A 24,002-nucleotide genomic window follows, 5' to 3' on the forward strand; every position below is an offset into this window, starting at 1 on the left:
TTTGTATCTAGCTATTTTTGAGGAGGTGCGCGAGACTTGACAAATTTTAAAGAGGCTTAAAAAGTTCGAGAACAATTGTTGTAGTATAATGTTTGTGCAACATGCAACACATTACAGGACCAAGGATGGAATGGATCAGTAAATATACAAAGTCCATTGAAAGGTAGTGCATTTATAATATGGCCCGCACATCACGCATTTGAGTTTCGAGTTATCTATATTCATATTTCCATAACTATGTCCCAACAATTTCTAATCTTTGGAGTTAAAACTTGCAGTTTCTGGCAATGCTACGTTTTTTTCCTCCTGGGTAAACGAGAGTTCTATACGCTAAGTCCGATATTAACCCTTAATAACATTTCAAGTTATTACACATGAAATAAAGCATATATGTGGTCTAGTTACTCTAGTGCAGTGGTGGGCAACATACAGCCGGGTCCGGCCCGCGTCGAGAGTTTGACCGGCCCGCGACGAGATTTTGACCGACCCGCTGACTGTATCCAACCACACTCTGTAATGTGGTCCGACGCAGCATTCATGAAAGTTGCCGATCGCTCTACTCTCACCGCACTGTCAGTGCGAGCTGGTGAAATAAACAATTGCTTTAGTAAACAGACAATTGCGTTAGCACACATGTTAAACAAACAATATAAGTTCAGAGCAGAGAGCGTTGTAAACATTCCCCACTACTGTTATCAGTTATATTTGGAATCTAAATATAAAAAGATTTTAGAAATTAGGATTTATATTAAATTTCATTAACCATGGAATATCCCAAGAAACGTAAAGTTGACAGAGAGTGTCGAGCATTTAACAAAGATTGGATATCGAAGTATTTTTTGTAATAATCCAGCCCGCCGAGGGCTTTATTTTTTCACATCTGGCCCGACGACTAGAGAAGTTGCCCACCCCTGCTCCAGTGTGATTTATAGTGTTGTAATTGTAATAAACATACAGCTTTTTTTAGTTTCAGACTACGGATGACGAAAAAATCATTAAAGTTATTTATGATAATTCACTGTGACTACTTTAAATAAATAATGACTGTAAATAAACTTCCATTTATGCCCATTCACTTCACTCAAAATAACGAACAATTCATATAAAATATGGTTTGAGTTTAGCTTCGATTATATCAAATAACTTCTCTTCTAATGTACATCTGCAAAGGATGATGGCACGTATCACAGTCTCATACAACACTTTCTAGAAATTTTATATCGGGAACATATTTAACATTTTGTTTAGCCATGCCTCGAACAAGTATTTAGCAAGCGCTTTGGATCGCAAAAATTAAAAAAATACATCCATCTCTAATGACCACATGTTTTTTTAATATCTTACATTAGTTTATTCTGTGCGCTGAGGTCACAAAGTTTCTATGATTGCCAAATAATGCACACGGCACAAAAACATAAACTTTAGCCGCTCCGTCGGCGATTATCTTCTAAGCGCAGTGCGACTAAACTATTTCACAAAAGGCCCGTAGACAAAATTCAAAAATTACCGGGATCCGGACAGTCCAAGAATATATTGAGAAACATTCACTCCCATAGTATTCGTGAGAATATATATTTAGGTCTTTCAGCGACTTGAATTATCTTTGAGAATGAAAATTTAGAATACATTAGCTGCAAAGGAAAACGATACTTTTCGAGCTATATTTGAAAAAAGTAGGAGTAGTAGCAAAACGATTTTTTAGTCGATTTCGTGTCCAATAACAAAGTTATTTTGTTAATCGTTAGTCTGAGAAATTACGTTTCATTGTTTTTTCCCAATTATTTCAATCTTAGTTTTAGGAAGTGAGAGTATTGTATACTATTTTGCAAAATCGAGTTATTTGACCTATTTTTAAATTTCGGGAAAACAACTAAAAACTGACAATAGCTGCATTTTTCCTTAGTGGTTAAGCGAAAAATGCATTACATCACGATTGTGAAGTAAAAAGAAATGATACTTTCAAAGTCAAGAGGCAGCTACGGTTTAAATTTTGCACTCGAAAGGTCCGGCAGTTGAGTAGCACTGTTCTAAGCCTCTCGTTCGCCAACAGAAAACCGTCGGAACATAAGCTAATTCGTGAATTTATCCGTTGCAGCGTAACAATGGCAATACTTATTCCAGTTTCGTTCTATTGTTAGAGGCATCGATGATGTCACAGTCGATAAACGAGGACGTTGAAATTATTTCGAATGCATCAAAATGTTTGTCTGTAAGCTAACTAACGCAATATTTCTCGGATATATTTCCTCCGATATTATCCCCGATAATAACAAAACTGGTTTAGCATATTCCGTAGAATACACAAGGCGCGTTGCCTGGGGCTTTTATTGAAATTTCGTTATGAGTTTATCTTCGTAATGCGCCGTTTAGTGAGATGATAAAATTTTATAAGTATGGCGAGCGGAGACGGGGTTAATCGGATTTTTTTATTCGTGCCAATTGGAATTGTTTGATGGTCGGCAGTGTTCTAACTATTGCTTATATGAGAACTCCCATTTCAGCTGTTCCAGTCGATGAAATTCATGGCATGGAAGACTTTGAATGGGTACAAGCTGAAAACAAAGATCTACAACGCGGAATAAAAATTCTACATGAGCTAGTAGGACCGGATTCAATCGCAGTGGATGAGCATGATAACCTATATACGGGGCTCATTGATGGCAGGGTGATGAAAATCATGAATCCAGGGAAAGCAAAACAAAGTGTCGTCGAATTGACAAAATCATTCGACTTCGCAGAAGGAAGCAAACGAAATAAAAAGCGTCCACTTGGTCTTCGCCTCCATGGTTCAAAGTTGTATTTTGCAGATGCTTATCAAGGAATCATAATGATCGATTTGAAGTCCCAGACTTATGATATCATAGTGGACTATGATGATGTCAATCCGCCATTGATACTCCCAGATGATTTGACCATAACCTCTGACGGAAAAACAATATATTTCATTGATATGAGTCTAAAATGGACTTACGATGACGTCGCGATATCTATCCTTGAAGGTCAATGCAGTGGGCGACTATTTAAAGTTGATGTCTTGACCAAAAATACAGAACTCATTTTGGATAGTTTGTGTCTACCAAACGGCATTGAAATTGTGGAAAATGAAACTCATGTTCTCATGTCTGAGCACGGTCGTCGCCGCCTTACATTGGTCAATATCAAATCTGCAGAAGTTGTGCGGCATATCGCTTTTCCGACTGGTACAGACAGCATACGTAAGAGAAAGAATGGTGGATATTGGGTGGGAATGCCATATATTGCAGAGCCAGGACACTTTGCGACATGGGGCCCCGTATTCCGCGAAATATTTGCTGGCGCATTAGGGTCGGGCGGGATTTTCACCAAGTTCGATTTATCCCAAGGAGCTGCTGTGAAGCTAAATGAATACTTTGATCCTGAGAGTATTCATTTAGACTTGGAAGGCAAATTATGCCGAGCTGTCACAGAAATATCTGAACTGAGCGACGGAACACTTGCTGTTGGTTCCTTCATCGCAAATGGAATTGCTCTGGTTGATGGTTCAGCTTTTGACTGAAATGTTTTCATGCACAATGTAAACTTCGTTTAATTCATTAGTTTAATCTCCTCAGATTGCGTGTTTTTGTCTTGAATGAATTTACTGTTAACGATTATCTTTGTGGATCTCCACTCGAGGAGACCCTAATTGCCAGTCGTTATGTCTGTCTGTTTTGCTGTAGCGTCCAAACTGTAGAGGTCGATCTGGTTGAAATTTCTCCGTGGCTTGTGCTACCACCCCAGTATTGTGCGTTTCACCAAAAGTTTGGATTGGTATTTGGTTTTCATGGTATCAGCGAGAAACGCGCCGATTGTTATTTGTCGCCATTATCCTGTAAACAACTCTAAAAATTAAAAGAGATTGCTACCCCCTCGCAGAAGTAAATACTCGTTTGAACAAGCCAATTTTCATTTTGTTAATCAATGAACTGGGGAAACGTTAGAAATTATTAGCCGCTCATTAATAAAAATAAAATTGCAGTTTTGGTGACGGGGTTAATGAAATGCGCTGTCGTTATATCTGCTATTTTGCGTGAATGGCAACGGTTTATTGGAATGCGGCTGCCTGGTGTATCAGTGGAGATCCGGTGTTCCTACCAGCTTGTTTAGTAATGGTTTAAGTTACAAAAAGGGACCTTCCTCTATCACAGGAATTCCCTAATAGCTCCGGCGATTGAAACAGCAAAGAAGATTCAGATGTATATTCTCGTCGTGCAAAACCAATATGCGATATGAGTAATATATAAAATACATGCAACAAAACACATTTGCAGTTGGCGAGATAAGTCATCTGGTCAGCGACACCTTTCAATATTGCTATCGAAATTCCTGGCTTATTAATATACCCCAAGCTTAAAAATACACTTCGATACTGGGCAAATAATATTTGGATTACAATATTTCACATTGTTCCGACAAGAAAAAAATCGATATATCGCTATTCGCTAATGATAAATGAGAAGAGTTTACTTTTTATTTTTCCGTTCTATATTCAGTATCGTAAAAGCAAATTTTTCATTTTTCAAAGGCGATGTTTCAAGATTGAAGAAAAAACAGTATAAATACATGTGGTTATGTTAGGCCGCGGCTAGGGCTGGGCATCGAATATTCCCATCGGTACAGGAGAAAATTTCAGATCGCCGCCATCTTGTTTTTATTTGGCTGCCGAGAGCGAGGTGAATTTTGCAATATTTTGATATTGAAACCATAATTTTACAAATATAGCTCTTCCCCTTTTTAGTGAGTTGTTGATGAAACATGTTCCTCATTGTGTGTGAAAACTCCGTAAACTGTTTGAGTGATGGATTCTATGTTTTAGTAATTTGTGTGCCTGGATGACCCATCTCAATAAAAAAGTCACATACAATAAAATATCTTCCAGGCATTCATGATTAAATTCGTAAACACATTCGATTTTGAAATCATGAGGTATTCGAAAAATCTAATCATGGCCAGTGAAGGGGGAAGATCAAAGATTCTTTTCTGATAATAGTCGAATTACACAATGGAACTATAAGTTTATTGACCAATGTTGGTTCTAGCATAAGTTATCTTTTCAGAATATATTACTTGACTTTAATAGGCAAGATTTACAGTGAATGCCGAAGAGTCAGATCCAGTGAAAGATTAACAGAAATAAGTTGTTATAACAAGTCGGGAAAAATTATCGTATTCAACATTTTATTTCATATTGGATTTAATTCTCTTTATTAAAATATGGCCCAGTCACATCTAGTATGAGTTAGTTACATTATTTCTCTATGGAAGTTCATTGTTGAATATTGTACCCTCGTACATCGAATATCTTCATATTATTTTTGGAACTAAACTCTATCAGCAGAGTTACCCTCATTCGCTTTAGTGTGAATTAGTTCATGCTTATTCGCATTAGCCTTTGTTGTAAAACATCTTCCACAATGCTTACAAGCATATGGTTTTTCGCCGCTGTGTATTATCAAAACATGTCTTTTCATATTCTGATTCATCGAAAAACATTTCCCGCAAAGTTTACAAGTAAATGGTTTTTCTCCGGTATGAATTCGGTTATGCCTTTTCAAACTTCCGACATTCGTAAAGCTCTTACCACATGATATGCAAGAAGATGATTTGATACCTGTGTGGATTCTCTTATGCATCTTACATTCAGCTGCTGTTGTGAAACATTTATCACAAAATTCACAAGTGAACGGTTTCATCCCGTCGTGTATTCGAATATGCCGATTCCATTGTCCAGTCATCGTAAAACACTTCCCACAAACTTTACAAGCATGTGGTTTGATTCCCGTGTGAATTTGCTCATGAACTTTTAATCCACCAGCCTTTGTAAAACCTTTTCCACACTGTTCACAAACATATGGTCTCTCTCCTGTGTGATCTCTTGTGTGTATTAGTAAATAATTTTTTCTTTTGAAAGTCTTTCCACAGTATTTGCAAATATGGACTTTACGTTCACAGGGCGTATTCCTACCCTGTTTTGCACTTGTTTTCATATTGTAGCGGGCCACAATAAGGCTAAGAAAAATAGAAAGCCAGATAACAATTTAGACTGCACATTCAACTTTGCTAGTTGCCTCAGCTAGCCACAACACTAGTCAATTCAGTGACAATAGTGATGTAGCAATATGTCAAATGACTTCGTTTTCTACTTAATATAGGTTACACTATGTTCAGTATAGAAATATCTCTAACATATTTATTGCCTCTGTTTGGACTAATAAAATCAAATTATTACGCAACACACAGAGACGGGATACCATAATTCTAAGAAGGAGATTTGGGTTAAACGACCGACATGATCTCAAAACTTATATCTTAGATATACAATGTCATTTTAATTCGTCCGCTTTCGCTTTTCATCTTCAAAATACGTGCTTATAACAGATTTCAATCTGACACTTTACAAGCGTTGAATATAAAATTAAACATATCTAAAATGTCTTGGGCGCTCCAGAAGTATGTGTACCAATATGAAGGTAAATAAAATTGTTCGCCTATTTTCCATCAAGTTGTGTAAAGGGACTGAAACCTATGGGCATGGGATATATTCACTAGGCTAACACAGACAGTCCCCGAACTCGTAATAGAACTAAAATAAGGAAAATCGGAATAAAATTATGGCACATAATTATACACATACTTCTGAAGCGCCAAAAATCTGTATTATTTGACAGCGAAACCATCCTCAGAGAAAAAAAAAATAACGAAATATACTTTAAAACATTTATATACATACTTTGCACAGCGGTCCCAGCTTGTTTCTCTGTCTACTGATACGTGAGCTTGAAAAATATAAGTGACTCAACTGTTTGAATATTGGAAGAAAAATGAACTAACCATTCAACATTATTTCCTGTGTCGCATTCGGACCGTACTCGTAGGGAATTTTACACATAAATACTATCAGCTGCTCCCATGCGTGATAAAACAGGCAAAAAAAATTAAATTGATTTTATGTGGCTTCCGTGATTTTTGGAAAGTGCTGTTAACAACAATGTCCTAAAAAACTTCCTCTCCGTTCACGGGAACGAAATTATGCAAGGAAATAGTGTGGAACTTTCAAATAGCTATTCTTGATTCAAATTAGTATATACAATCTTCCAGAATCATCAAAACGCACAAAATTAAATTAAGTTTCGATAACACTCGTCACGGTTTCTTGCATAATTGCCAAGCTCAGGCAGTATACCTGTCCTAGTTCTAAAAACTTGTTCCTCTGAACTTTCTCCGATTTTATCTACGTTATTTAACAAAAGTTGTGTGGATTCATTTTCCCAGACCTCTTCAGACTTGCTTACCCTTGTTCCCACCTTTGAAAATAACGGCGATGGGACAGATTCCGGTGAATACCGACATATCAGTCATTTGTAAACTATAAGCAAGGTATTTGAATCACTTATCAAGGCAGTCATTATATACCACCCAGGATCACATGATCTTTTAACTCAGTGTTTTTCAACCGGGGTGCCGCGGCACACCGGTGTGCCGTAAAATATTGTCAGGGGTGCCGTGGGAAATTCTCCAATTTGTGTGTCTATGCGGTGTTGCGCCCGGCAGAGTAATCATGTTGTACTGTTCCGTATCAAGGGCGGCGATTTGCCTTGTGCTCGCAGACGAGAAAAAATGGCCACGCATGTATGCAGCGGCAGTTAGCTGAAACAAGATTGTGGTCACAAGCTAAGTTGATCTACCTTTGGACAGTTTTTGATTGGCAGCTGCCAAGAAGTTCCCCATGCTGGCCTATAAAACTATTTTGACATTGCTCCCATTTTCCACAACATATCTGTGAGAGGTTACCTTTTCAAGCCTGACTGCTATAAAAACTAAAAACAGAGAAAGACTGAGAGCTGTGGAGGAAGAGCTTCGTGTGTGTCTTTCTCCGATTCCTGCCAGGATATCAGCTCTGTCTTCATCCAAACGGCCCATGTTTCACACTGAGTGAGAATAAATATGAACGATTATGAAATACTTTTTGTCTTTGTTTTTATTTGATTACTATTCAAGATGTCCAATTCAACATCTTACTTCAGTGTTAAAAAGCTTATATTAACAATATAATACTTATATTGTGAATATTAGGTCTTTTTCCCACATTTTCAGTGGTAGTGTGCCGCGGGATTTTCTCAACGAAAAAAGTGTGTCTTGGCTTGAAAAACACTGTTTAATTGACAAAAAAACATAATTTTCGTCCAAACGTTCCACCACCTATTTGTCAACGGTTTGGCGTACCGGATCCTGCAAAGAATCTCGTATCGGATCTCCACTCGAATGCACGCATTTTTTGGACTCGGAATACACGTAATTTTTACTGAGTACTCAATTCCGATTTTACTAATTGATGCCTAAGTTAGGTACTTTTACAGGCGCTCCAGTGTGTGTACCAATATAGAGGTGACTAATTTTGTTCGCCTATTTTACATCAAGTTATGATGTAAAGGGACTGAAACCCACAGGTAGGGGTGTCACTGTGCTAACACAGACAGTAAACCCCGTACGCCAAAGGGTGTTTAACATTAACGTAAATTCATTTCTATTTTTCAAACTGAAACCGATATTTAGACAGACAGCGCATGGACTCTCGGTGACAATATGGTCAAGGAAAACAGCCGAGATGGTTTTAAATGTAGGCCCCTAATTAGGCTTACCATACGTCCCGCTTTAGGCGGGACAGTCCCGCTTTTCAGCGTTTTGTCCCGCCGTCCCGATAAGTCAGCCAAAAGTCCCGCTTTTCCAGCATAATACACAAACATGTTCTTGTTACTGTTGTTTCTTTGTAGCGCAGCGCTAGCCTACTTACTGAAGGCGAATATCGCATGTAAAACCAATACTAATTAGTCTAAATTCGAAATATTTGTACCGGTATCGTTAACGTCAATTCCTTCCTATTTTTCGAACTGAACCCGATATTTTGACAGAGAATATGCGCATGAAATTTCGATAACAATATGGTCAATAAAGACAGCCGAGACAGCTTTAAATGTAGGAATGTAGGCCTATGTAGTAAAATCGGAAAATGTGAAGTTATAAAATCACAGCTAAGGGGTCGTTGTCTTCCGAGGCGTCCCGATTTGAAGTCACAAAAATATGGTAACCGTACCCCTAATGTAAAATCGATAAATTTAAAGTAGAAAAAGTCACACCTATGGTCTTTGGAGGCGTTCCGCTTTGAGGTCACAAAAATATGGTAACCCTACTTAACACCAACCTGGTACACAACTACACATGCATGGAATGGAACACATAGCGTGGAAATGAAACATGCTCTACCACGAGTAGGCTATATGAATATGCGAAAACTACAAAATTTCTCTAAGTTAAAACTTCAGAATCAGTAGTTTTAAACTGTTTACGTAACTATAAAATTTCAAGCCAGTTTATGTACCACATTGTATGCACGAGTGGAATCTCTCTGCCATTTCCGCGAGCGACATAGTAAGCCTACGGCTAAAACTATCTGCAATCACGGGAACGTATCGTAGTCAGAAAAGTGGACTTTCCAAATCGGTATGTTAGAATTTGAAAATTTCGACATTTTAGGCTTCAGACAGCCACGTAATGGCGACATTACCACAGCATCTGTGCTGAATAGCCGCTGAGAATTAACGAAAGCAGGTGGGCGGGAAAACCCGTTTACAACCAAGACGAACATTAACACAATATCACGCGCGGGGCAGCGCTAAATTTGTCTCAATGCAATTTCGTTTGCATACTTTTTCATCATAATAAAATTCCCCGCTCTCTCTTACCTGTCAAGGGTATTTCACAGGATATTTTCTCACTTCCCCATGCATTAATTGTTTGATCCTAATGGGATTTGGAATATACCAATAAAATATAACAATATGAATGCCTCCGAGCTCCGCGAATTCTAATCTTGGTAGTTTCAGAAGACTGCGAGATAACCGTCGCAAACGTATGGTAGACGCAGAAAAATATATTTAAATATTTTTAAGAAACGGGAATGAGGCGACAATTACATTGCCTTTACGAAAGTAAATCGAGTTGGGCCTAGCCCTAGAATGTGCGCAATGGTCGTATTTTTATACTGATTATCGAGGGACGGGGCGCCAACGATAAAATGCTGGACACCACTAGTTTAGAATAAAGACAATTTTCAGTTTTGTGGCATGGCTTAGTGGTAAGCACGATGAAGACAAAACAGCAACCCAGGAAGCTGGACATGGTGGCATAAATTGGGGAAAATCATTTTGACTAGACTCGGGTTTTCCCCAGACTATCACGTGATAGACGTTTCTAGATTTCTTTATTCCTAAATATTAAAATTTATTTTCACCACTAGGTTATGCCGATGAGTAACCAAAAAATTATTGCTATTCTATTTTCATGCACTGTTGCTACTCTTTTTATTTGTTTCTTCTATTCAATTTTTTTGTCTAAAGGTGCTGTAGGCTCGATGACGGTTCATTCCGTCCTTCACAGCACCTGTCATTTCGAAATTTATGTATTACAGATATTTTGTTGTTGATTGTTGTTTTTTTGAAGTGACAGATAAAATAACTTTGTCACAAGTTGTTATCGTACCGCAAGTGTACAGGTGCGGGCGGTTTCGAGCCAGACTTCACGAAGAAATTTCCCCCGACTCGACGAAAACAGTGTGAAATTATTTTTAACTATATTGTGATTTAGTAGTTATTGATCACCACCAAAGAACCGGGCTCAAAATGGAAATTGAACAGAAAATATGGCTAAAAGAATAGTACAGATTCAATTATCAAAAATGCACTATATTCAAACTAAACTATTACTAAAGATAGACAATCGTTAACAATAAATTTCTTTCTAGGCAGAAACACGTAATCTAAGGAGATCAAACACTAATAAAATAGTTAAGTCCATATTCTGCATGAAAACATTTCAGTCGGAAGTTAAACGATCAACCAGAGGAATTCCATATGAAATGAAGGATCCAACCACAAGTGTTCCGTCGCTCAGTTCAGATACTTCTGTTACAGCTCGGCATAACTTTCCTTCCAAATCTAAATGGATACTCTCAGGCTCAAAATTCTCATTTAGCTTCACAGCCGCTCCCTGACCGAAGTTAAACTTGTTCAAAAGACCCCCCGGTCCTAATGCAGTTGCAAGCATGTCGCGGAATACAGGATCCCATGTCACAAAATGTCCCGGTTCTAGAAAATATGGCATTGGCACCCAATATCCACCATTCTTTGTTTTACGTATATTGTCTGGACCAGCCGGGAAAGGGATGTGCCGCACAATTTCTGCGGATTCGAGGTTGACCAATGTAAGGCGCCTGGCGCTTGGGCTGTGCTCGGACAGAAGAACATGTGTTTCATTTTCCACAATTTCAATGCCGTTTGGTAGACACAAATTGTCCAGGATGAGTTCTGTATTTTTGGTTAGAACATCCACTTTAAATAGTCTTCCGGTACATTCACCTTCAAGGATAGAAAAGGCGACGTCATCATAATTCCACCTTGTACTCATATCAGTGAAATATATTGTTTTTCCATCAGAGGTCAAGGCCAAATCATCTGGGAACAACATAGGCGGGTTGACGTCAGTATAGTGAGATATGACGTCATAAGTCACGGTATTCAGATCGATCATAATGACTCCTTGATAAGCATCTGCAAAATACAACTTGGAACCATAAAGGCGAAGACCAAGAGGACGCTTTTTCTTTAGTTCACTTCCTTCTGCAAAATCGAATGATTTAGTCAAATCGAAAACCGTTTGGTTTGCTTTCCCAGGATTCATGATTTTAATTACCCTGCCATCTTTAAGTCCAGCATATATATTATCATGCTCATCCACTGCAACTGACTCTGGTCCTTTCAATTCGGGTACAATCTTTATTCCGCGTTGTAAGTCTTTATTTCCAATATTCACCCAATCAAATTCGTCCATGCCTTGTATATCGTCGACCGGAACTGATGAAGTTGGTGATCTAACATAAGCGATAGTTAGAACACTTCCGACTATTAAACCAATTCCAATAGGCACGAATAAAAACATCCGGTTAACCACGCCACCTCCCGCCATATTAAAAATAGGGTAACGCTGACGAAATTCTTTTCCTTCCTATAAAGCGTACTGCGAAGAACACCACCTGCTTTCAGCTAACGGGCAGTCTTAAATGCAGATTTCGAAGTGGACGCTAATCAATATATGCATGCTTTGTATATAAACCAGTTTTTTATCGGTATGTCTGTTTTCTTGGCAAATCTTTTTGAAAAAATGTATAATTCTGCGTTAGGTAGCCTGCAGGCAAACACTGCGATGTATACGATATAAAGTATGTATATGTCGACCGTGGCCGGTGGTGCCACTGAACGTAATGAAATGTAATATTTTTGTTTACGTTATGTCAAATATTGGTTCGTTGAACGATGGATTATTTCGTGTTTCTGTAACCGAACGCGCCCGAAATACTTGTTTTAAGACAACGATAATTTTATAAATGTTCCCGCCATAATATTTCATGAGAGTGTTTTCAATAAGATGTTAAAATATTTATTTTAATATTTCAAGCAATGGTGTGGCGGTTTTTGTGAGGTTTCCCTGCCCTTTGACCCCAGGATATTTCTTTCATACTTTACCATTGTAAAATTTCCAATGCTTTTATTAAAAGTGGTTTAGCGATTTGGCGCCTATAAACTGATTTACATGTTCCAAACCATCATTTTGATTCAAAGTATTCAAACATCTGTCATTTGAAAGTACCGATAAAAAGTTTAGCCCAGTCTTTTAGTTTAGCTAGTTTTAGACAAATTTCACTGTAATGGAACTTGAAACTCTCGGGAAGACGAAATGATAATGATCGTTAACCCATTTGATTCATACTCGAATTTCCGAAGCAAAAAAAAACGGAAAAATGTCATGTGAAACTAGAAAACGAGGTAATGTTTACAGCAATGCCGGAAAATCTGTTCTAGTGACAAAAGCGTCTGAACGGCCTATAACATTTCTATTGTAGGCCTACGTCACTTTTTGCATCTTTCTGATTAGCCAATGTTGCGGAAATAAATAAAGAAGTCGATGGTCGGGAAAACATTATCCATTGCTAGAATTTGGTTCATTTTGAGTGAGAAACGACATATGACATGCTCGTATGAAGCATTTCAATCAATTTATGTCAAAATGGTTGTTATGAATTTTCATGTTACATTGGCTTTAGCCCAGGGTCGGCAAACTTTTGTCGTTTGCGGGCTAAAATTACAGGTTGCAAGTCATTGGCGGGTCGCACATATTTTTAAAAAGGTAAAATCCGAAGGACTGACCAATGAATCACATTTTTTTCACACAGATTCCAGTTAAATTTATTTTGTTTACAAAAGAAATTTGAATTTTATTTGTACTACCATGGGTCAATTTTATCACATGTTATACTAGTTCAACTCTTGCGGTGCTCTTTATATATTATTATGTGAAATGTATTTTGTATTATCGCTAAGTGGCGCTATTGACCCGCAATGCCAGACCTGTGGCACGACTATATAATAAAGGGCACTCCCGAAGTATGTGAACCAAGATGGCAGACACCAGAACGTAGTATGTGTACCAGGTTAGGATTGGGCCATAATTTCAAGTACAAATACCACGGGAAATAGAACTAATATTAGGAAAATTGAAATAAAATTATGGCCTAACCCTAACCTGGTACACATACTACGCTCTGGTGTCTGCCATCTTGGTATACATACTTCGGGAGTGCCCTTTATTATATAGTCGTGCCACACATACCACGTTCCGGTATCCGCTGTCTTGGTTCACATACTTCGTGAGTACCCAATAAAGTCTTTTGAACGTTGGCATCATTTGTGTAAAATTTCAGACATGGAAATACGCTAATTTTGTTTGCCCCGAGACTGGTTCTTCCACGACATGTATGTTTTAGATTTCTCAAAGTAGAAAAATACAATCTAAACTCTAATGTGTTGAAAACCACCTTTCTTATGTAGTAGAATAAAAACGAGTTGTGGAACAATAAGCTCTTTAACAAAATTAGATTTGATCCAAACAATAAAACTGTGTGCAGCGGCGCGGATTCACGAAAAGGTGTGCTTGCCGAGTTTGTGAAACTCTCAGATATTTTCGTGTGTTGCTCTTTGCAAAGCACACAATAGGTTCGATAAAGACGCCAGTAAAGACCTTTATTGTTCAGCAGAGATGGGCGGATTTGAACTGATACATCACATTCACATAGCAACCAAAACATGTCCGATCCTAGCAGCAGTCAGACCAGAAAAAGGAATTACACGTTTCAGTGTCGTGCGCAGAGGTGATCGCAGTCGAGCAAGGAATAGCCAAATCTGACCCATTGGGCAATGTTTTAGTCAAAACAGCTCTGGCTCCGCAAAATCTGGACGCGATACCAAGACAATATAAATAAATACAAGAGAGCTAAGCCCAAATATGTGGACACGGAGAGAAAAACTGAATATTTTATCATCAATTCCCGGAAAATCATATGCGGTAACTTACCAGTGGCCGTATCGGAAGGCGAATAACTCGACTACATGGACAACTCTCCAGAGAAAACTCGACTACCCATGGTACCGGTAACGGTACAGAGACTGTTATAGCTTTTCCAGGTCCTGGGACGATGATCCATTTCTTCATGATTCAGTTTCAACGTGGATTGAAATACCAACTGATCCGAGCCATTTCTGCATTACCAGATCAAGAACCACAGTCTACCGATCCTCTTGAAAAACTTCACTTTCTCTAAACACGAGATCCGCCGACTTTCGCTGAGCACGCGATCCACTGATATGCGTTCGCGGAACCACCACAATGTGCGTAAATTTTGGTGACGTCATAGCACACAAAAAAACAAATTCTATGGAGCTCACAGAAATATTTGAAATAGATAAAATAGCCTTCTGGCAAAATATACAATCTTTCACCGCTGAAAATTTCAAAGCAATTGGTCCAGTAATTAAAGAGGAAGGCGATTTTTTCATAACGATGGGAAGAAAAATAATGAACAAGCCGGTAGGCGACCAAAATCTCCGCTGATAGTTGAGGCACGCACTCAAGCAACCGGTTGCCATGCATAGAGACTTGATGATTTTTGGCTGCGCGCGATTAAGTAAGTGAGCGGGTTGCCAAAAAGGCCAGTTTATTTAAGCGCTGCGCGTTTTCTAGACATACTCACGTGACTGATATAATGTGACTAAAAATGTGAAAAAAATAATGTTCACCAAAATCCCCAAGGCTTCTCCAGTTTATAAAGTATCAAGACCAAAGATGGCTCGTTGGAAAGAGTTTTTTCCCATACGGAAGGGAGCGTTTTCGGAATTTTATTATTCGATTTAGTTAACTAGAAAATGGCGAAATATTATATTGGAACTTCAAAAATGTTACGGATCGGCGCGTTTTTACGCTGCTACCATGGAAACGAAACATCTATCATGAATTTAGGTGAAACGCATCGAAGCGAACAACTCGACTACATGGACAGAAAGTTTATAAAGTATCAAGACCAAAGATGGCTCGTTGGAAAGTGTATTTTCCCATACTGAAGGTAGCGTTTTCGGAATTTTAATATTCAATTTAGTTAACTAGAAAATGGCGAAATATTATATTGAAACTTCAAAAATGTTACGGATCGGCGCGTTTTTTCGCTGCTATGGAAACATCAATCCTGAATTTGGGTGAAACGCATAATATTACGGTGACAGGATAACCCACGTGAAAAATTTCATCTAGATCTGCCAAGCCATTTGGGCGCTACAGTTGGACAAACAGACAGATAGACATACAGAACGACCGATGATAAGGGTCTCCTATAGAGGAGATCCAATAAAAAAAACAAGAACAACATAATACCAAAACCATTGGTTTACTCCGTGTCCAAAAACAAAAAAAGTAAAAATAAAGTCCGTCACCCATGTTCTGAAGGTGTCAGAAAAGATTTGACATGAGTGAACGTCATACCGAAGGTCGATTCACTGTGCGGAGCCAGGTATCACCGATACCGATATGTTTGAGACATTTAAAAACCTTTCTTTTCAGGAATTAGTGACAATATTTGGAGGAACGGATTAAATAATACCTGGTCGGATTTAGCTCGCGTATCATAGTTTACCAATGTATGATCTTGACTTGATGAACAATAATGGTGAAGAAATTATTTCATTACTTTTTAACAATATTAAATAAAATGGGAAAAAACAGTTATTCTATTCAAAACTACCATCAGATATCATTCCTTTTGTACAGAGTATCTCAAAGACGTTCATGACTAAAATTGGTAATGTTTATTTATCTTGGTGATCTAAAATTAGACTAGAAATAGATTAGTAATTTGCCAGGCATGACACAACAGTATTGTCTGCCTGTGGGCTAATCAACGGATGGTTATCAATATTATGAGGTAAAATATTCACGATACATCGATTTTAAAGTCAACAAAACTGGTTTGGGATGTGTTTATTTAAACTTAAAACGCAACAATCGTTGCCTGGAGCTTTAAATTCAACTTTATGAAGAATGTTCGATCTTCGAAGATGATATTTTGGGTTTCTCGTGGATTGAATACGTCAGTATACTTTTTACCGGGGCGTTGTGCTCAATGTGTCGTAGATAGTTTTGCTGAAGAATCGAGTTTTGTCTACGGTGTCACATTTTTGAATATGGCGGGAGGAAACGTGGGTAATCGGATGTTTTTATTTGTGCCGATTGGAATTGGTTTGTTAGTAGGAAGTGTTCTAACTATCGCTTATGTTAGATCACCATTTTCAGCTCTCCCGGTCAACGATACACAAGGCATGGACGACTTTGATTGGGTAAATTTAGAAAATAAAGACTTACAACGCGGAAGGAAAATTGTATCTGAATTAATAGGACCAGAGTCAATCGCAGTGGATGAGCATGATAACCTATATACTGGACTCCAGGATGGCAGGATAATGAAAATTATAAATCCCGGACAAGCAAACCAAACAGTTATCGACTTGACAAAATCATTCGACTTTGCAGAAGGAAGCCATCGAAAGAAAAAGCGTCCTCTTGGTCTTCGTCTCCATGGTTCAAAGTTGTATTTTGCAGATGCTTATCAAGGAGTCATTATGATCGACTCAGAGTCACGGACTGTCATAGTACATTACAATGACGTCAACCCTCCCTTGGTGTTCCCAGATGATTTGACCATGACATCTGATGGAAAAACGATATATTTCACTGACGTGAGTTTAAAATGGGGTTATGATGACATTATTTTTTCCGTTCTTGAAGCTGAATGCACCGGCCGACTTTTTAAAATTGATGTTTTAACGAAAAATACCGAACTTATTTTAGATAGTTTGTGTATATCGAATGGGATTGAAATCGTGGAAAATGATACTCATGTTCTTCTGTCCGAACACAGTCGTCGACGTCTTGCATTGGTTAATCTCAAATCGAAAGAAGTTGTGCGATATATTCCACTCCCGGCTGGTCCAGACAACATAAGGAAGAGGAAGAACGGTGGATATTGGGTGGGAATGCCCTATATTGCAGAGCCGGGACACTTTGCGACATGGGGTCCCGCATTCCGCCAGATACTTGCTGGCGCACTAGGATCCGACGGCGCCCTGACTATGTTAAACATAGACCAAGGAGTTGCTGTGAAGTTAAATGAAGACTTTGAGCCAGAGAGTATTCATTTAGATCTGGAGGGCAAACTGTCTCAAGCTATCACAGAAATATCTGAACTGAGCGACGGAACACTTCTAGTTGGGTCTTTCATGGCGAGTGGAATCGTGCTGATTGATCCTTTATTATCTGACTGAAAATATTTCATGTAATTTAGTATATATATATATGTCGTATGAACTCAGTTCATCTATTACTGAAATATGGAAATTAATTAAAATGTTTCGCAAATTTGATTTACTTGTAGAGCGCCTGTATTCTATTGAAAAAATGTATCTGAAATGAGTTTGACATATTAAATGATATATATACGTCAGCGTCTACCAAACTGGGATTTGAGAACTCCCGGAATCCATGACGCACGCACAGTCTACAGGGTGTCCATAAGATATATTGAGTATTTCGCCAAGTATCGAAATCTAGTCTAATCGTTGAATTAATATTGTTATAAATCAATAGCAATAGCATAGGCCAGGGTTGAGCAATTACTTTTCTGAGTGGACCAGTTACATATAATAGACTTGGTTACACTGGGCCGTAGTAAGCTCAAAACTCATTATAAAAACTATGAATAAAACAGTTTAAATACATCAGTCCAACAACTATAAAAACGTTTAAATATTAACAAGAAGCGCAATGCAACAATCAGGGTCATTATGATATCATTTTCATCGATATTTTTAACGGCAATTTATATCCATAAAGTTATAGTCGCAATTTCAGCAGACACAAGTGGGCCGGATGAAACACTTCGGTGGGCCGGATCCGGGATCCGGCACGCGGGCTGTTATTTGCTAACTCCTGGCATAGACTCATGGCGTAAACGGTAATATCAAGATGATGCTGTTAGATAAGTATACCGCAAATCTTGTTTTATTTTTACGAGAAGAAATCATTTGACGTAAATGACAGATAAAATAGCAATTTTGATTAAATATTTTCTGGCAGAATTTTACAAGTAAAAAATTAGCGTTTGTGAGAGAATTTTCCTCTACAGAATATCTGTTGTCTAATGAAAAATTACTCCACACCAAGGAAACAGCCGAATCCTAAAATTACCTTTCCTCGCAAAAAAAACACACCTCTAACCAAATCAGCCACTAATCTGATAGCTCATTTTACTCGAATTTAGCTTTTTACGGATGCTTTTCAAGCAAACAAGAGAGCAATGCCGAAATATATATCGACCCGAAAGTCGCGCAGCTCTACCGGTGAGCCGAGTTACTGAAAATATCGGCAGACAGACGACTAATGCGGAATTGAACGTGTTCTCCTTTTGGTAAAATCAAACAGCGAACAAATATGGATGCTCAAATATATGAATACGTAAAAGAAATTACTACGTCAAAGAGTGAAACTACGGGTGAAATGACTCTATTTAAAAAAAATAACACAACTATTTATTGTCCATGAGACGCTAAATGTAGCCTACCTGGTGAAATATTTTTGTTGGTACTTAACACGTTGCGCTTGCTGCAAAAATTGAAAAACGATGAATACGTAGCGGTGGTCAACGGCCGGCAACCAACTTGTTCATGGACGCCATCTTGTGCCATATTTGGGAAACGCGAAACAATGGAGTCTTATGGGAAATTTTCGTCGTGTTGTTGTACCGAATCGAATAAGTCAGCTGTTATAAGGACTAGAATGAAGCCGAAGAGTGGATTTTGAACTTTAAGCTATATGCTATCTAAATTAACTTTTTCTATCTATTTTAACTTTTTTTAGGTTTAGGCTGTTGATGGGCGCCAGATGCTTCCAGTCACTTCTTTGCTCCTGTTTTTTTATTGGAAACTATCTAATCATTCTAATGCCTTAAATTTGACCACGCAACGTAGTACCATTTTAGGTCATTTTTCGAAGATTTATAGTAATACGCCAATTTACGCTGTAAAATATCTCTGCAACAATCCTACAATGTCATTTGTTCTTCTAGCACAGTTTGAAGCTGAGCAGTAGGACATTATGGAGCTTGACAGACGAAAAATGTTAACCCGGAAATAGACACGGCCACTGAAGCGAATTTGAGTCGGCCGGTTCGACGAATAAATAAAACTTTGCATCTGTGACATCATAAGGAAAGCCATTGTCAAATGGTTGATCATGACGATTAGCCAACTCACTTCGGAAGCAACTCGGAACCGGTAAACTTGTCTTCAAAACCAATTTAATGCACTATAAATGTAATAATTGCATTATTCATTTAAATATCTTCAAGTTCAAAATTCCCCCTCGATTTCATTTTAGCCCCCATAGCAGCTAACTTATTTGATTCGGTACAACTAGAAGAAAACTGCTCATAAGACCCCATTGTTCAGCGTTATCCAAAGATGGCACAAAGTGGTGCTCATGGACTAGTTTAACATTGGACAAGTTAGTTGGCGGTGATCTTTTCGTATTAATACGACAACCTCATGTTGTAGCTTCGCAATAAACTGAAAATGAAAGCAATCCAAAAAACGAAACGAATGAGGATGCTTTGAAAAATATTATCCGATTAACTGAAGGAAAAAAATCGCCACAGATAGCTGCCTTGTTCAAATAGAGTGTTGCTTTAGTAGCAGGTGTTAGAATGGGAGCATATGCCGGACTGCAGTAGAACATTCATCTGGTAATGCTACCTAACAAAACATTTAGATTCTACTTACTATTTTGCGATTGCTATAGATATTAAAACAAGAAAAATATGCATGTTTGTCATGTTATCACGCATGTTTCATACGAGGTTAGGAAGCATCGAAGGTTTGATTTGAATGCAAATAAGTGAGACTTACTACCTTACGTGTCCATGTTTTTGTTTGCGATCACATCCGTGTTTCCCAATATGCACTTCATTGCAACGGTCTGATTGAATTCCAAAAACCTCGACAAATAAGATTAACATACGTGACTTACGCAATGTACATCAGTACCGGAAAACAGCAAAACCCTAACGTTTTTAGCTGTGCAACGATGTGCCTGCCCTTAGGATAGGATAGGAGGATAGGATTTACATATTTATCCTGGGGGAGAGGAAAGCCGATAAGACGGCTTATCCATATGGCGAACCACGGCCTCTCGTCCGGTTACCATTCCAAGTCGGGTATGGGATTAGATTGACTGTATTGTTTGTTTTCGGAAGCATGGACTTGGTGGTGGAGGAGGAAGCCGTAACCGACCAGCGGTTACGTGGACCACCCAACGACGGCGAGGAGTCCAGCAATCCTCTCGCACATAACCATCCTTGTATAGGATTCGAACCTGCGAACCCACGCAGAGTAGTTAGAGGTGCGGTGGCGAGCGTATTCCTAACGCTTAGCCCGTTGAGCCACACCACCGCCACCTTCGCGGGATAATAGATGTTTTTTCGTCAGGATGGGCGGGGGAGGGGTGCGGTTTATTTTTTCTTGAAAGTAACGGGGACACACGACTAAAACAATTTTTAGAGGGAGAAGTGGATCGTTTTCGTGAAGTTCTATTTCCGGGAAAAAATTACTCCTTATTCGCAGTTAATTAAATCTAGTCCCATCGATTTAAATACTTAAGGATGGAAGATGTCGCTAGAGTTCTATCAGTTTCTTTCAGATTTTTCCTAAGTTCCTTTGGACTGCTGACACTTTCCGCTTATGTCATATATTCCGGTGGCTTTAATAATCGTTGTATAAACAGCATTATATATATTATTTACTGATATGCCAGACAACGATATAAGCTTTTTCCCAATTGAATACATTCGTTTCACAAAAAGACAGAGTAGATAAAATGAGAATATCAGTTATGAATGAACTAAGTTCCCCTTCATAAATGAACTAGGTGGAAACATCCGTCGAAAGAAGAGGGTCCACTGGAGGAGGTAGAGGATCAACCAAAGTGATTCCATTTGAGATGGCAGATCCGAGTGCAAGTGTTCCGTCGCTCAGTTCAGATACTTCTGTGACACCTTGGGACAGTTTGCCTTCCAAGTCCAAATGGATACTCTCGGGTTCAAAATTTTCGTTTAGCTTCACAGCCAATCCTTGGGATAAGTTGAATTTGGTCAAAGTGCCTTCCGACCCTAATGCGCCGGCAAGTATCTGACGGAATACAGGAGCCCATGTCACAAAATGTCCCGGTTCTGGAATATATAGCATTGCCACCCAATATCCACCATTCTTCCTCTTTCGAATGTTGTTTGGCCCAGCCGGGAGTGGGATGTGTCGCACAACTTTTGCAGATTCGAGATTGACTAATGCGAGGCGTCGATAATTGTGCTCGGACAGAAGAACATGAGTTTCATTTTCCACAATTTCAATGCCGTTTGGTAAACACAAACTATCTAGGATAAGTTCGGTGTTTTTGGTTAAAACATCAACTTTAAATAATCTTCCGGTGCAATCACCTTCAGTAATGGCTAAGGTGACGTCATCGTAATTCCACTTTACACTCATATCAGTGAAATATATTGTTTTTCCATCAGAGGTTATGGTCAAATCATCGAGAAACAACAAGGGCGGGCTGACGTCATTAAAGTCCACTATGACATCATAAGTATGCGACTCTGAGTCGATCATAATGACTCCTTGAAAAGCATCTGCAAAATACAACTTTGAACCATGAAGGCGAAAGCCAAGGGGACGCTTTTTATTTCGTTTGCTTTCTTTTGCATAGTCGAATGATTCCGTCAAGTTGATGACACTTTGGTTTGCTTTCCCAGGATTTATGACTTTCACCACCCTGCCACCTTTGAGTCCAGTGTATAGGTTATCATGCTCATCGACTGCGATCGACTCTGGTTGCACTAGTTCAGGAAGAATTCTTCTTCCGCGTTGTAAGTCATTATTTTCAACCTGTGCCCATTCAAAGTCGCTCATGACGCGGAAATCGTCGACCGGAACAGCTGAAACTGGAGATCTAACATAAGCAATAGTTAGAACACTTCCGATCATTAAACCAACTCCAATTGGCACAAATAAAAACATCCGGTTAACCTCATCTCCTCCCGCCATACTTGAAAATAGGGAACGTTATTAAAATTATACTCTTTCACCAAACTGCGACGTATTGCGGATAACGCCACCTTCTTCAATCTGCGATGATACTGTAATGCAGTTTTCAAATCGATCGTCATTTAAACATTCCTAAAGTAGAAATTAAAGCTCGAGGCAGCGACACGAGCGTGTATGCCCAATACACACCAGTTAAGCAGCTTTGTTAAAACCATTGTTTGAATTTTTTTAATGCTGCGCTGTAGTTAGCCCACAGGCATACAATAAACTTTTGGTTGGATTTGGAGGCTAACGAAGTCAATATTGAAAATATCTGAACGATTTTCAAACCTACCTGCCCGGTCTGATGATGTGATGCGATTTGGCCGTTTGTGAGGTCAGGTCCAAATGCGATTAGTCTGTCAGATAGATCGGTTTACCGTTTCAGATGTATGGACTTTGAATGAAAGATACAAGACCAACACGCTCCCTAATTGTAATTTTACCCAATAAATTCGTGTACGACAGGGGTCGGCAACTTACGGCCCGCAGGCCGGATCCGGCCCGCGGAGTACTATAATCCGGCCAGCGATGCTTCATCGGATTATAGAAGCAAACCAGCTGTTTTGACGATTATATATTATATTCTTTACGCAACAGAATTTATTACACGTGTAGACTAAATTATATTATACTCTAACAGATATAAAATTCACTATTACTCGTTTAATGAGCTTATAATTTAATTATAATTAGACAAATGGCAACAAAACGCAGAAGAGTTGATGCTAAGTGCAAAGGGTTCAATGGCGCCGAAAATATTCAAATGGAACTTTTTGAGATGCAATGCAATGAGGAAATAAATCTATATTGTATTCGAGAAATGTGTCACTGCTTGATTTTTATTATAAAAAGTATCATCCGTTCAGTTTTTAACTCTCTAGAAATATGCGCGGCCCGCCAATGACTTACGACCTTTAATTTTGGCCCGCGAGCAACAAAAGGTTGCTAACCCCTGGTGTACGATGTAGATGATAAACCGCAGGACTCCGCTACACGCACGGCTGTGGTGTGGCGCATCGTGCTAAGCGTTAGGAATACGCTCGCCACCGCAATTTTGATTACCCTGCGTGGGTTCGCAGGTTTAAATCTTATGCGGGATGATTAGGTGCGAGAGGATTACTGGCCGCTTTGGGGTGATTCACGTAACCGCTGGTCGGTTACGGCGTCCTCCACCATCAAGTCCATGATTTCGAAAACAAATAACTGGCTAACTAACCCCATACCAGACAAGGACTGTTAACCAGAAGAGAGGCCGTGGTTTGCCATGTGATTAAGATATCTTATCGGCTTTCTTCTTCCCGGGATAAATATGTAAAATCCTATCCACGACCGGTACAGTAAAAATACTTCAATTGTGATATT

General features: G+C 38.8%; 5 protein-coding genes across 5 annotated transcripts; 2 read left to right on the top strand and 3 right to left on the bottom strand.

Annotated features, from left to right (window-relative positions):
* Nucleotides 1-29: 29 nt before the first annotated feature.
* LOC144411627 (adipocyte plasma membrane-associated protein-like) lies at nucleotides 30-4,325 on the top strand. The gene is made up of 2 exons (XM_078112364.1): nucleotides 30-163; nucleotides 2,502-4,325. The coding sequence occupies exon 2, from the start codon at nucleotides 2,528-2,530 to the stop codon at nucleotides 3,533-3,535; it is 1,008 nt and encodes a 335-aa protein (XP_077968490.1). The 5' UTR covers nucleotides 30-163; nucleotides 2,502-2,527; the 3' UTR covers nucleotides 3,536-4,325.
* A 9-nt stretch (nucleotides 4,326-4,334) lies between these two features.
* Nucleotides 4,335-6,324, bottom strand: LOC120344433 (uncharacterized). The gene has a single exon (XM_078112366.1). The coding sequence runs from the start codon at nucleotides 6,003-6,005 to the stop codon at nucleotides 5,340-5,342; it is 666 nt and encodes a 221-aa protein (XP_077968492.1). The 5' UTR covers nucleotides 6,006-6,324; the 3' UTR covers nucleotides 4,335-5,339.
* Nucleotides 6,325-10,635: 4,311 nt separating this feature from the next.
* On the bottom strand, nucleotides 10,636-12,205 carry LOC120344422 (adipocyte plasma membrane-associated protein-like). The gene has a single exon (XM_039413651.2). It carries the CDS (start codon nucleotides 12,034-12,036, stop codon nucleotides 10,888-10,890), a length of 1,149 nt encoding a protein of 382 aa, XP_039269585.2. The 5' UTR covers nucleotides 12,037-12,205; the 3' UTR covers nucleotides 10,636-10,887.
* A 4,044-nt stretch (nucleotides 12,206-16,249) lies between these two features.
* On the top strand, nucleotides 16,250-17,920 carry LOC120343851 (adipocyte plasma membrane-associated protein-like). Its single transcript, XM_039412871.2, has one exon. It carries the CDS (start codon nucleotides 16,485-16,487, stop codon nucleotides 17,769-17,771), a length of 1,287 nt encoding a protein of 428 aa, XP_039268805.2. The 5' UTR covers nucleotides 16,250-16,484; the 3' UTR covers nucleotides 17,772-17,920.
* Nucleotides 17,921-21,331: 3,411 nt separating this feature from the next.
* On the bottom strand, nucleotides 21,332-22,742 carry LOC120344418 (adipocyte plasma membrane-associated protein-like). The gene has a single exon (XM_039413646.2). It carries the CDS (start codon nucleotides 22,596-22,598, stop codon nucleotides 21,423-21,425), a length of 1,176 nt encoding a protein of 391 aa, XP_039269580.2. The 5' UTR covers nucleotides 22,599-22,742; the 3' UTR covers nucleotides 21,332-21,422.
* Nucleotides 22,743-24,002: the final 1,260 nt, after the last annotated feature.

The sequence above is a fragment of the Styela clava genome, chromosome 5, assembly GCF_964204865.1.
Source record: "Styela clava chromosome 5, kaStyClav1.hap1.2, whole genome shotgun sequence".
In the NCBI taxonomy this organism is placed as follows: Eukaryota; Metazoa; Chordata; class Ascidiacea; order Stolidobranchia; family Styelidae; genus Styela; species Styela clava.

Excerpts from the sequence above, each read along its gene's own strand:
- LOC144411627 (XM_078112364.1), top strand. The coding sequence starts at position 2,528 with ATGGAAGACTTTGAATGGGTACAAGCTGAAAACAAAGATCTACAACGC.
- LOC120344433 (XM_078112366.1), bottom strand. The coding sequence starts at position 6,005 with ATGAAAACAAGTGCAAAACAGGGTAGGAATACGCCCTGTGAACGTAAA.
- LOC120344422 (XM_039413651.2), bottom strand. The coding sequence starts at position 12,036 with ATGGCGGGAGGTGGCGTGGTTAACCGGATGTTTTTATTCGTGCCTATT.
- LOC120343851 (XM_039412871.2), top strand. The coding sequence starts at position 16,485 with ATGAAGAATGTTCGATCTTCGAAGATGATATTTTGGGTTTCTCGTGGA.
- LOC120344418 (XM_039413646.2), bottom strand. The coding sequence starts at position 22,598 with ATGGCGGGAGGAGATGAGGTTAACCGGATGTTTTTATTTGTGCCAATT.